At 46.7% G+C, this 13,520-nt stretch overlaps 1 protein-coding gene across 11 annotated transcripts in view; it reads right to left on the bottom strand.

The window, feature by feature from the left end:
- Nucleotides 1-13,520, bottom strand: part of FRMD4A (FERM domain containing 4A) — a 395,327-nt gene that overhangs the window by 24,344 nt on the left and 357,463 nt on the right. For all 11 annotated transcript variants that reach the window (XM_065049256.1, XM_065049257.1, XM_065049260.1 and 8 more), the window contains one exon: nt 7,996-8,137. In XM_065049256.1, coding sequence (XP_064905328.1) covers nt 7,996-8,137 — 142 coding nt within the window. The remainder of the gene's footprint in view (nt 1-7,995; nt 8,138-13,520) is intronic.

The following is a 13,520-nucleotide window of genomic DNA, read 5'->3' as shown; positions in this document are numbered from 1 at the left end:
CATTTTTGGGTCCCCAACTTTGGCAGCTGATTTTTCAGGATGATATTAGCATTTGCCCCCGTTAATATATCTCTGGACTCTGGGATGACTTCACAGTGTAGTCACTGCTTCGTGACGATCACCTTCTTTGCAGAAGCTGAGTGCATCCTTTCATCACAGAGTAAGGACGTGAAGGTTACGGCCACACTGTGAGATGAATAGTAAGCTGAAGAAAGAGTAAACGCTACATCTACATGTTTTTCACTCAGGTATGTTGTTCAGCTCCAGCTGTAGTTCAAAGCATCCACCTTAGGTTTATGGAAAGCTTAGTTCTGGTATCTCTTGCCTCAACAGAATTGTCTAGATGATCTAAGGTATTTGAGATGTCTTCCATGGGGTGGCAGGTATGACACAGGACCCAGTGAGACCCACACTCTTTTGGACTAGCAGAGGGATACTCTAACCCACCTGAAATGGCACCAGGCAGCTACATTTAGACAGCTGGATTGTGCCCAGTGCTTTGTAGGGACTTCTTGTGGGGTCCTGTAGGTTTATGCCTAAAGGCAGAAAAGCCTTTGACTCGGCAATGCTTTCAGAGGGGTTCCTCCTGGTCCTCAGTGGTCCCTCGGTGGTCTCAGCACTTGCTGTCCAAGGGTTACTCTGGGGGGCTCCCCTGCCCCTCTAGAGCAACAGCACAGAGAAAGCAGAACTTTGTTATCTGCAGGAGTCAGATACAATGGGACAAACTTGGAGTTTCTGTGCACCTGCAGGATGGGGTGAGAGGGGCCTCTACCTGCATTTGCAGCTTGGCCTCCAAGTGTGCAGTGAAAACACTCAGTCTTAGGAGGCTGAAAATGTTGCTGCCATTTCACAGAGCTCTGGCAGGAACCTGGGAACAATTCTTTGTTTTGGCAGCAAAACAGAGTAAAATTTGTGCTTTCAGCTTCATCTTTCATTGCTACTATTCCAGCAGACTGTTAAAGCTGAAAGAGGACTGAGGCAACCCATGCCATAAAACAGTTCTGCACTGGCCCGGGGGGAGCAGAGAATCTCACAGATCTTTTCCACCACTATTTTCTTCAGTTTTCCAAGAGAAAGACAGCTGTCACTTATTCTGTGAAACGCCACCCCCCTCTGTTACCCGTTTTGTTCAGCTTGCTGGAGCAGAGGAGTTGGAAAAAGGGCTCTCTAAAGGTCAGCCAGGTTAAGTATCATCAGGCAAAGAAGGACAACCTCATGGTAAGGTGTTTGTTTAGCTGCTGTAGTCATCCTCATTTAGCTGCTGTAGTCATCTTAATTTCATTTGGGTTTGCTTTCACAGGGCAACAAAACTCAATTCTGCAAACACATCTGTGCTGCAAGAACTTGACAGAGGAGGCTGGTGTTTGCACTGGCAGGGAAAGCTCTCTCCAGCATTTAGTAATTCCTAATAGTAACCCTGGTGAGCAGTTACTAACAAAAGCTGAACTGCTGAATTTCTTCACTGAATTGCCCACAAACTGCTGAGTCCTGCTAAAAAGTTGCTAATGATTCCAGCAGATGTTTCTACCTTTTTTTTTCCCCTCTTTTAGGACAACTTTAATGACCTACGTTTTTCTTTCGACTGCTCTTCCCCTTTCCTTCCTCTCCCTGCTCCCCACCTCCACATCAGCCTCAGGTTTATTTTTAAAAGCGATTCGTTTTTTGCACCACAGGTTGCCACAGCGGCTACATAGATGCTGGAACATTTAAAAGCGCATGAAGAGCCTCAGCCCTGGCCAGGCGCCTGAGCTGATTTGGGGTGTGCCGACAAGAGGGAAACGAGCAGCTTCTGGTGGAGCTGGGATGGACCCAAATCAAGCACAGACGATTCACGGCATTTGCTCCAGCTGTGCTCACCCTGCGTGAGAACCACAGCGTCCACTCAGCGCACGTTTGGCCATCTTTGTCACCCCTCCCAGAAAGCAACTGAATCGGGGGAGATCTTGAAGTACATTATCATATTCTGATTTAAGCAATGGGATTATTGCTGAAACTAAAGTCAGTCACTCCTTGGCACTAACAAACCAGTTCAAATTAACCTTTTCCGAGTGTGTATCACAAACTCTTCCAGCGCAGCAAGGGTTCAAAGGCCAGGGGACAGGCCACTGAGTTCTTGCAATGCAATGCTGAGATTTTTTAGCTTGACCATACTTGACTTGGATGATCCTTTAAGCATACTGTAGGACTTACTTATTTCTTCAGACCTTCCTGAAGTTTATCCTTCAGAAACCATTCTGTTCTACCTGCCTTTTAAAAAAATTTTATCTTTATTTAAAAGCTGAACTATTTTGGGGTGTATTATTAATTTTTATGGGTTGGATTCTCTGCTTGTTCTCACAGGTAAAAAGCAAATGGAAACTTGATCAGTCAAGAGAAATCACACCTGTGTGAGATGCTTGTAAAGGAGCAGAGAACAGTGCTTTGTATTGCTGGGGTGCCCATAGCTTCCCTTAGAGGCTCCTTATTTATAAATATGCATTAGTCCAGCCTCGAGCAAGGCTGTGGCCACAGATCGTCTTCTAAACCCAGTGGCAATTGACCCAAAAATGTCTGAACAAATCAAAAGACCATAAAAACAACGAAAGAAATAACCAAAGACCAGCACAAACCAAACCAATCAAGCAGATACTACCTTAAATCTGCCTTATTAAATATGATGCTCACTGAGTCATGGCTGCCTAGTGCCTTCCAAAGGGGATCATCAACAGAGAAAAATCCATCCTGAAAGATCAGTCCTAACATGAGAGACTCCTGCTGCAACAGAAATAGTTCACTGGAAGGCTTTCTTGGGTATTTTATCTCCAACAGTTAGGGCTAATTCCTAATGTGGTAAACAGGAGAAATGTTGCTGAAATATATAATTTCCCTGTATAGCTTTTGAACCTTTCTGTGAAAATTATTATTCAGCCACCTTCCCATTTGCTGCACAAAGATTTACCAAACTCTGCATTTTAACACACGCTTCTACAGAATCATGTCATGTCTGTAAAAGAAAAAGGGTTGTGAAAACACACCAGGTAGCAAGCACAGGGCCATCTCTTTAGTGGGCACTGGGAACCTGCTGAGTTGCGGCCTGTTTTTAGAGATGATGCTATTGGTTTAATTTCAAAGCCAAGGCAATTGTACATGTCCTTTCCTCTCTAGTATACAGGATGGGACACAGCTCTTGATGACCTAAGCACACATAATATATCCTATTAGGGTGTGGATACGCTACTCGGCTTCTTCACACTTGGTCTCTCTGAGTGGTTTCTCCATCCACTGACATTCAGGAGAACGTGTGAAATGGGGACAGAATGTGATCCTCCCTGCCCAACTCACTCCTCCTGCAGAATTCATGGCTGAGCTTCTTCACCAGTGCTAAGGGGCTTGTTTCTGATCCTTCCATCACTGGGGATGTCAAACTGTGTTGGTGATGTTGATGGGGACACGGAGCAAGTGACTCGCACCCAGAAAGGATGTGACCACAGCGATGTGCTGTGCCTGCGCAGATCTGCAGAGGCTCCTGGCAACCAGTTGTCAGCTCCAACACAAGCTTTGTTTTAAAATTTGTCAAAGGGATGAGACCAGCAACATGTGGCACTGTTGTGAAGACGAAAGTCCTACCAGTGACTCACTGTTTGTTCCATTTGCTCCACCTATTTTAGTGGAGTGGAGCCAGCTTGGAAAAGGGATAAATGAGAAAGATGAACGGGATGCTGAACAGCAGATAGAGCCAAGGCTTGGTGCTAGCATCTGTGAGGAGAAAGGAGATGCAACAAGGCGGCTGAGCAGCAGGGAGGCAAGAGCATCCAGGCAATTCTTTCTCATTTTATGAGTCTCCTGCTCCAGGAAAAACACATCTAAATATGGCAAACTTTTCACGCTACATCCGGCTGCTGATTCCAGCTCGCTGGCATTTGGTTGAGGTCCCCGTGGCAGGGAGGGGATGTCCCCCCACGCTTGCTCCGTGCCAGAGCTCAGGCTGACTCACCGCGCCAGGATATCAGTGTACAACAGCCAAAATCCCAGACAGCCGCTATCTGTCGTCTCTGCCAGACAAATAGGATATCCTTTGCAGCGTGCGGGAGCCCAGCTGGAGCTGCTCCGCGCAGGATGCGCTCAGATGTCTGGTGGGCAACTCGTTTTCGTGAGTCCCCGCGCTCGCAGGCCGTGCCGGAGGCCGTGTGGGTGCTGTTTATCTGCTCTGACACCCGCCGGGGCGGTCCAGCTGGGAGACAGCCCTGCCGGATGGAGTGGTGGGGGCCGGGGAACCGGCTGGCCGGGCTCTGCCGTGGCATTTTCGAACATAAACAGGCCTCTGCACAGGAAATATCCAGTGCTGATGAAGTAATGGGGCTCCTCAAACATGTCTGCAGAGCTAAAGCAGAGGTGCTCCTCTGTGGTTTCTCCCACTGAGATGAAGAAGTTGGTTTGGGTTTCGGTCCAACAGTGACCCAGCAATAATGGGGCTCCTCGCTAGCCAGGATACCTGCAGAACTTATAGGGCACAGACCGCTCCAAGGGAAAAATCCACCTTAGATCTAACTTGATTTTGTTCTGATAATTATCTCTGCTGGCTTAGATTAGGGTTCATGGCAGTGTGAAAGCAGAGCTTTTATTCACGGACAGATCTTGCTCCAGTTGTCTGGGGATGGCCCAGAGATCCAGAGCAAAAGATCCCTCAGCTTAATCCCAGCAGCCCACTGTTTTGAGAGTCCCCTTCAGAGCCCAAATGAAGACGAACGTTAAAGAATGAGCTTGGCAGAAATGGACTTCGGAGCATCAGGTATCAAACTTACAACTGTGCAGTGAACCCAGACTGAGATCGAGGGCCTGGGAAACAAGGAGGAGCTTAGGCTTTGGCCTTGAATTTCTGTGACCATGTGGAAGTTCCTGCCCCAGTATGAGACTCTGTCTCCCCCTCTGCTGTGTCTTGAGACTGTACGTGATGTGGGGCAGTAACTGCCTCATGCTGCAGAGCAGGATCTTGGCCAGACAGTGTGACAGCTGGAAACAACAACAAATATTTCCTTGCAGTCTTGCTGCAAACCCAGGGGAGACATGCCAGCTTTGGTGTGCTCCTCGTGGCGCTGACAGTGAGGAGGAGTGAGATGAAGAGAGGAAACGGCTACAAGCAATTTCCAAGAAAAAAAGAGAGAACAGTAGGGAACTGGAGACAAACAGAGATTCAGTTTTGTCCTTATGATATCGAGTCACTCGGGGTATTTATAGCCTGGAAATCTACTGTGGCCACTTAATCATTTGCACTTCTTATTTTCTCCAGCACACAGGCTGTGCTGCGATAACCCATCATTGTTGTGACTGTGCGCCGATAATCTTTGGCACAATGGGAGGAAACACAAACACTGGGATGGAGCTGGTGGCTTTGCCCAGTGGGACAGGCAGCAAATGTCCCCTCCCATCCAGCGGGACAGGGCTGGGTCACTTCTGCTAGCTGGGCTGGAGGGAAGGGGCTCTTGGAGCAGAGGGGTCTGGGTGACTGTGTGGAAGCAATGCAGGGTCTCCAATGCTCTGCTCTCTGTTCTCTGCCAGATTTTTCTCTCTATAATTCCTTGCAGCTGCCTGTAGCTGCTTGAAGGCACACAGCAGCAGCAAACCCCACAGGTCTCCTTAATGTTTTGGGAAGAGCCCTGTTCTCATGGCTGGTAGGACCTAAAGACAGCGCTGAACACAGGCACCTGGATGGAGCCATGCTCGCCTGGCCTACCAGCAGCACCTCAACCAAAACAGAGGTTCAGTCAGTTCTACGTAGGTGTCCAGGTAGACTGATCCACCTGCTCCACCTTAAGAAATGACTCACCTGGTCAATGAAGTTTGCATGGCTCTAGTCACTAGTGCAATTTGGCTGAGTCTGCAAACACCACACTCAGGCAGAAGGGATTTCAGCAGGGAGCAAAAATCCACAGAAATAAAAGCATGGGCAGCTCACAGTTTGGGATTCACATCCACATCACCCTGAAAGATGCTGGCCCTACAGAAGCTTTTCTGGGCCTGATTTTCTGCTGGCTTTCACCTGGTTGCTGCTCTCCCAGTGTGAGAGCAGAAGCAGATACCCATGTTTTTTTCCAGGAAGGCAATAAGTCAGCATATTAACGTGAAAACAGGATTACTACCAAGTAGCTCTCACAAATTTGGGAATGGTGCCAAGGAGGCTGAGATCTTGGAAAGACCTTAAGAACTTCCTAGGGATACTTAATTTTATTTACTTTCCAGCAGGAGAGCTGGAAAAAATGCCAAACAAACAAAGAGCTCCAACAACCTGACACCAGTCTGGGAGCTGCTCAGCTACTGCAACTCCCTAAGCGATGGGAGGCACAGACCTGGATTGTTTACTTTGTCAGGAAGAGCTAAGGAGCAGAAAGGCATCTCTGTTTGCAGGCAAGGCAAGGAATTGCACAGGAGGCTGCTCTGGAGCTCTGTGAGTATTTCACAATTTAACCCCTTGCTGGACATTTTCCAAGCAGGTGAGGGTGGCTTTTAAGAGACTTGAAGGACGCAGTAATGCAAAGCTGATCTACTCCACCAGTGTAGGTTCAGTTTTAAAGAATGTGTGTTCTTAGATGGACTCCTCCCTTGGGAAACAGGAGAAGGTTATTCTCTGGTGTTACACATCTCAAAAGAATGGATTTTGATAACTTGATGTGACATTTAACAGAGGGCATTTAATTGACTGGAACTGGTAATTCTAGTGATGCCAGCAACTTTGACCTCCTGACAAGCTTCCCACCTGAGCACCTTCAAGCTCTTTGCAAACTATTAATCCTTGCTTTGCTCCTGCAGTGACGTTTAGCACAGTTTTACACACAGCTTGCCACATTCACACTGACAGAAGAGCTTCAAAGAAATACAGACAAGTTCCTGACTCCTCTTCCCTGGTCCTTCTCTTCTGGTGCTCTAGCTCTCCTGCGTTCCAATTTCTCTCAGTTTTTTTTTCACAGATTTTGTCTTCCTCATTAACAGGAAGGTGCTCTAAGCCACAGAAAGAAACATATAGGTCCCCACACTAGTATGGTGGAGAGTGCTAGGGAATAGTTCTTTTGCGCTTAGGTGACCAGGGAAATTCCAGTAACAGAGAGTGAAGGCAGATGTGCATTCTGTGAAGAAGCCACCCTGCCTCAACTCTGCTGAGGAACATCACTAATTCCCAGCCTTAATTTCCCCAGTGAGCTGCAGTGGTTGACTGCTTCATCACTGGTGAGGCTGGGGAGGGTTCTGGAGGCTGGTGAGGGGTCTGGAGGCTGGTGAGGGGTCTGGAGCGGCTGATGGACCTGGGGGCTTCAGCCTGGAGAACAGGAGGCTGAGGGGAGACTGTCTCACTCTCTGTAACTGCCTGAAAGAAGGTTGCAGCATGGAGGGCATTGGTCTCTTCTCCCAAGTAACAAGTGATAGGATGAGAGGAAATGTCCTGAAGTTGTGTCTGGGAGGTTTAGATTGGATATTAGGAAACATTTCCTCATGGAGAGGGTTGTGAAGCTTTGGAATAGGCTGCCCAGGGAAGTGGTGGAGTCACCATCCCTTGAGGTGTTTAAAAGACATATAGATGAGGTGCTCAGGGGCATGGTCTAATGCTAGAGTTAGGTTAATGGTTGGACTCGATGATCTTAAGGGTGTCTTGGAACCAAAATTATTCTATGATCACTGCTGCCTGGGGGCTCCTTCACAAGCACATCTGCCTACGGATGAGCTGGGTGCCCAGGGCTGATCATGGTAGAAACTGTGAAGAGAGACCAGGTCTCAGCTGGAAAGTGAGAGGCTGGAGATGACATCCTGGGGCCAAAGAGGAAACGAGCAGCGGTAACAAGAGAGGGGGAAACTCCTGCCTGTGTTGTTTGTGGGGCAATGTGCTGAGAGACAGACTGACACCTGGACGGACAGAAATGCTAAAGGGAAGTGACTTTCATTTCTGCAGTGCAGTTTCTGGCTGCTCCCCATTATGCCATGGCCACGGCCCTTCCCACCAAATTCTCTCCAGTTACAGGAAAAAGGACCTACCTGATGACAGAAGACTCCCGCTGCTGCCGCTGATAATTTTGCCTTTACTCCCCATGTTGGCCAGCTTTGAGGTCTTGAGCGTTCCAGTTTCGGTCAGGTCAATCGCAATCTCACTCAGGCTTCTTGCAGCATGGATCTTGGACTGGACATGGACACAGGAGTCATTAATGATCTAGTGCTTCTTTAAAGCTCACAGAAGGAAAAAGTCCTTTTGTTGTGGCAGGAAGCAAGCCTCCACAGCAAACTGGGATTGTTTTACAAGAATAAGCAATCTAGCACAGTATTCACTGCTGCACTTTTTACATTCCTAAGCGGGTACAATTCTGGCATTGCTTCCTGGTATTTACTATTTTCTCTGCTTTGCCATGCACATTTTTCCCTCTTAAACAATGTATGGAGTCACTGTGTTACCACATACAATAAGAAACCTTCAGAAATGCCAACATAATAAACTTTAGCCCAAAGGCTAAAGACCATCTCTAGCATCTAAAGGAAGCCAGGAGGAGCCTTTCCAAATCTGCAGTGAGCTCTGGACCAAGGCACTGTGAGGACATGATTTAAATGGGCTGCCATGAGAAGGTGGAAGAAAATACTGGTAGGGAAACATGTTCAGGTTATGGTCCAGACTAACAAGGGGCATACAATACCCCTACTGTGAGGGATCTCTTCAAAGCATTAATATTATTCTAGTATGAAACAACAGCCAGCCCCAGCTCAGTAACTGGCCACACTAGAGGAAGGAGTCACTCATTGTACACCACCAAATGTCAACAACCAAGGTACCGCCAGGGAAAGTGAACGTATGGAATGGAATGGAATGGAATGGAATGGAATGGAATGGAATGGAACAAATAGAACAGAATAGAACGGAATAGAATAGAATAGAATAGAATAGAATAGAATAGAATAGAATAGAATAGAATAGAATAGAATAGAATAGAATAGAATAGAATAGAATAGAATAGAATAGAATAGAATATTTCCATTGGAACAGACATCCAATGACCATCTAGTCTTCCTCTTATCTTCCTAAGATGTCATCCTTTCTCCTTTTTGTGACCAGTACAGCCTTAAGATCACCTCGAAATAGCAACTGCCAGATCAGAACAACCCCAAGGCCTCCCGAGTCCTCTCTCTCTCATTTCTGACTGGGTTATCTCCAAGGACTTCAGAAAAAAAAAATATAAGGAAACTTTTCATTAAGCCATTGTGGAATAATCTGTCCACGTGGAAAATTTCCTCCTGCCTCTTCTGAAATAATGCTTATACTCTAAAATCTACTTTATGTATTGGTTGTTGAATTTGCCTCAGGTAACAAGCCATGCTAACAAGGAGAAGCCTGACAACCAAGAAGCTCACTGTCAGTAACATGGCACACAACAATGGCTGCTATTTGATCTCCGACCTGGAAACAGCTTCTTGCTCACTGACCCTCATCTACACTCCTCAATCACGGACAGAGGGAGTGTGGAGCTCAGCTCATCACCCAAGTTGTCACAAGTCCTGTGCTGCTGAGCTTCAATTAGCCCAGACTCACAGGGCCACTGACATGCAATTTCTATTTCCCAGAACCCAGGTGGTTGTTGGGACACTGTGCTGAGGCTCTCCAGCCGCATAAAGACTTATGTTCAAGATGATGGTGAAGCCCCAGTTCACCTGAGCATTCACCTCTGCACCTCCTCAAGGCCAGAAGAGACTCCCAGCCCTTGTTGTACAGTTCAGGGGGTGAACACATCATTACAGTGCTCACAAATCAGAAGCTGATTGACATCTAGGGTGTGATCTGTTCCCACCGGAACTAACATGAGATGAAACCAGAAGGAGCGCTTGCCATGATGGGATTTTCAGTGTTATTTCACATCCTCGGGAAGCAGAAATCATTTTAACAAGAACTAAGGCTGAACTGATGGCTGAATGCTCACCACACTGAGCTTCACTCTTAGCTCTGTTACTGATTTGCTGTGGAGCTCTGGGAAAGACACTTAAGGTTAAATCTTAGCGAACCCCTGCCTGTTTGCACATCAATGAAATAAAAATGGAAGTAAAATGTCTCCCTGTTGCACACTATACTTTAAAGTTTAATTTAAGACTTAGAATGAAGACAGCACTGGGAGAGCCTCATACTGAATACGCTCTCAGAAGTATTATGATAATTTAATATCCTTGGGTCTTTATAGCCTCTGTCATTACCATTCAGAGGTACCCAAATGCCTCACAAGATTATTTCCACAATAACCCCAAGAACAGGGTGTGTGCACTCACTTATTTGAGTGCAGAGGCTGAACTACCTGCCAAGATGTCAGAGAAAATCAGGCAATCAGTACTGATCCTCTTAAACTAATGCTACAACCAGTCAGACACCCCTCATTTCTAGCAGCTCCTCTGCAAACTCAGCCCTGGTAGATGGATAGCACTCTTTTAGCTTCTTGGATTTTGGAGGTTCCTGGTCAGAAACAAGGCTTGTGAAAGATGTTCTCCAAATAGCTCTGGAAGGTTAGTTCTGGGTGAAGAGGAAGGTCCCTGCTTTTATCTAATAATATTTCCTGCTACTTGAGTTTTGACAAGGAGCCTGAACATGAACTGCTGACTTGCTGCAATGTGCTATCTAGTGATTTATCCCCTGCAGGTGCAAACATGTTGTATGACCCTACATATACGTAAGGTTATGTATATACAAGTATATATACCCCAGGAACAGCCAAACGCAGTCTCTGCCTAACCCAATATACTGAACCCTCGCAGCAGATGTCTAGGAGAGGTGCAAACCCCAAGTCTTCACAGACAGATCCAGTGGTTTTCCTGTATTTGTGGGACAGTTACAGCGAGAAGCCCTGTAGTTGATTTCCGCTCATGTTGAGACTGCAAATTAGAGCCCGCTCTGGCCCTACCTGTTTAACTAGGCACCAACCAAAAGGCTGAGTGAAGGCAATGCAGCTGGAGGCTGTGGTCCTGGCCAGCACACCCAGCCAGCAGCAGCTGGAAGCATGCCCTACAGATGAAAAAATACCGTAAGACCGAAGCCTGGCATCCCTGGAGCCAGAAGAGAGGAAAAACAAACCAGAAGAGAGCAGATAGGGGATCAGCAAAGCAGAGTGATCTTCCTCCACAGAGGGTGCAATCCAAACCTGCTAAAGCCATCAGGTGAAGGTTTTAGATCCCACCGCAGTTGTGCTAATGGTACCTTGCTCTAAAGAGTTGCGATGAAGCACCTCCTGAAAGGAATGGGGTTAATTTGCCATGCTGCTCAAGCCCTGCTGCCTCCAGCAATGCCAATCAGCATCGGGTGGTCTTGTGCTTTGGACAGCCGCTCATCAGCAGCAGGAATCAGACCAACAACTCATTTCATACAGGCCACTGAGCAGCAGCCAGCACAAGGCCTGGCCTAGACTTGGTACTGACAGCACAATAGTGGAGAGCTAGATTACACCCCATTAGTGCTCCCTCGGGCCCTCCATCCCTCCAGGCTCAAAAATTTTAAAGCACTTAGCGCAGAGCTGCCAAGTCTCATTTACATGGAGGAAGACTGGCTCATTCATGAGTCATTTTGAAGCACGGGGCCAAACTGATCCCCAGTGCTGTTCTGACAGGGTCAGAGGGTGAAGAAAAATCCATCAGTGAAATGCAAAAGTAGATGGACACGAGGGATGAATTTATCCCTCTTGCTTGTAGTGATAGGGCTTTGCTGCAGGTGATTTTTTAGAAATCCCTGGCCTATTTTCTTCCAGTTCATTCAGCCAAAAAGCCTCATGCTTGGAGGAACGTGCTGTTGGAAATTCCCACTAAAAGGGATTTCTCGAGGCTTCTAGGACAAGTGCTTGATTGACTCGGTGCAGTCAACAGAGCAAAGACGTGCCTTCAAGTCCTGCTGCATCTGCCTCCTGAAAAAAAGGGAAGCTGACAGGAGTTCTGCACACTGACATGTTCACTCGGAAAGCTGGGAATCTTTTCAGTCTCCACGTTATGCTTCGATTGCAGGGAGAGAGAGACAGATCAGCGGGGAGCGAGACGCTGGGAACTCAGCAAGCTGGCAGGAGTTCAACACGGACTGAGGCTGCGAAGAAGGCTGGGACCGCACTTCTTTACAAAAGGGTCAAAATCCAGACAAAGCTGATTTTATTTCTTTTTAAAATCAAGTGAAGGGGCTTTTTCCAGTGGAGCTGTGCATAAGGTTCAGATGCAACTGGTGCCCAGTTATGTGAGGAGGAAGGAGTTCAAGCTTGCTTTATCACTATGTCATATCTCCTGCCATTTTATCAACACCACTCTAGTGTCATCCCTTGCAGTAATCTCTAGCAGTCTGTTTCTTCTGAGCTTGTTTTTATTTTTCTTTCTTTTGTCAAAATATGAAATGCCAAATTTGAACATGAAAGGAGGGAATATCTAAGTTTTGCTTTGAAGATGGGGATTCAACTGAATTGGGGACTGAGATTTAAGGGGATGCGAACTCATGCGTCCTGAAACTCAAATAAATGTTTGTCTACATCTTTAAGAGCTGAAACAAAGACAATTGACATCGCCCTACTCTGGAGTATGTTTTACTCGTTTTCAAAAGCAAAGCGCACATGAGTACAGTGTCCTGAAGTGACCAGCACGGTGAATTGAACAGACCAATTAAAACTGATGAATCTATCAATCTTGACAGTGTCACGTCAAAGACAAGGACAACAGACTAAGACACCAGCTCACTTAAGAGAAAGGGACAAAAATATTTGTATGCCTTAACTTCAAAGCCTCAGCGTGACCACCGGGATTATTGTGACAAAGCACACTGACATGGTCACAGACGTGACAGGTTGACAGACGAGGGCTGGTGGGTGGTGCTGTCCCTAGGAGTGTGAGAGAGGGGAGATCAGACTGAAACACAATCTGCCAACAACAAAAGAAGGCACTGAAGGGAAGTCTTGGGCATTTAAGAGACCCAGTTTCTTACCAAAGAAATGGGAGGAGGGGGGGGAATCTCCTTTTGTTTGTTGGTTGCTTGTGACCTAAATACCTTGCAGCTAGATCAGCAAATCCATCTGGCTAAAAGCAAAAAAACCCAAAAAACTTCTGTTTGTTTGGTGAGTTGGTTTTGTTGAGAGCAAAACAGAGAGGGCTATGCATTGCCGTGCTGTTGCTGAGCAGAGCAGGGGGACAGGAATGCATTACCTGGTATCAGGTGAGCATGCAATTTTGTCCATACTCACAGCTGGCACTTAGGCAGGGGTGAGAAATTAGTTATACCCCTGAATTCAACACAGCTCACAGCAACTATGATTAATCATGGTTTTTTGCATTAGATGGGGCATGGCCAAAGTGGGTTTAACCATGTGTTCTGTCCAAAAGTCCTACCCACTCTACAATAAAGTCACAGAGATCATGGTGTGGACAGCAATGTCAGGAGGGTTTAGAGTGAGCTGGACTAATAGCACACTGGTGGCCCTTCACATAATTCATCAAGCCAATTCAATTCACTGAACTGGCAGAAACATAATGTAGCAAAGAAAAACAGGAAAAACAGTTTTTTTCCACCAGTTTAGTGGGCT

This window comes from Columba livia, chromosome 1 (assembly GCF_036013475.1).
Source record: "Columba livia isolate bColLiv1 breed racing homer chromosome 1, bColLiv1.pat.W.v2, whole genome shotgun sequence".
In the NCBI taxonomy this organism is placed as follows: domain Eukaryota; kingdom Metazoa; phylum Chordata; class Aves; order Columbiformes; family Columbidae; genus Columba; species Columba livia.
This window is presented reverse-complemented; position numbering and strand designations above follow the sequence as displayed.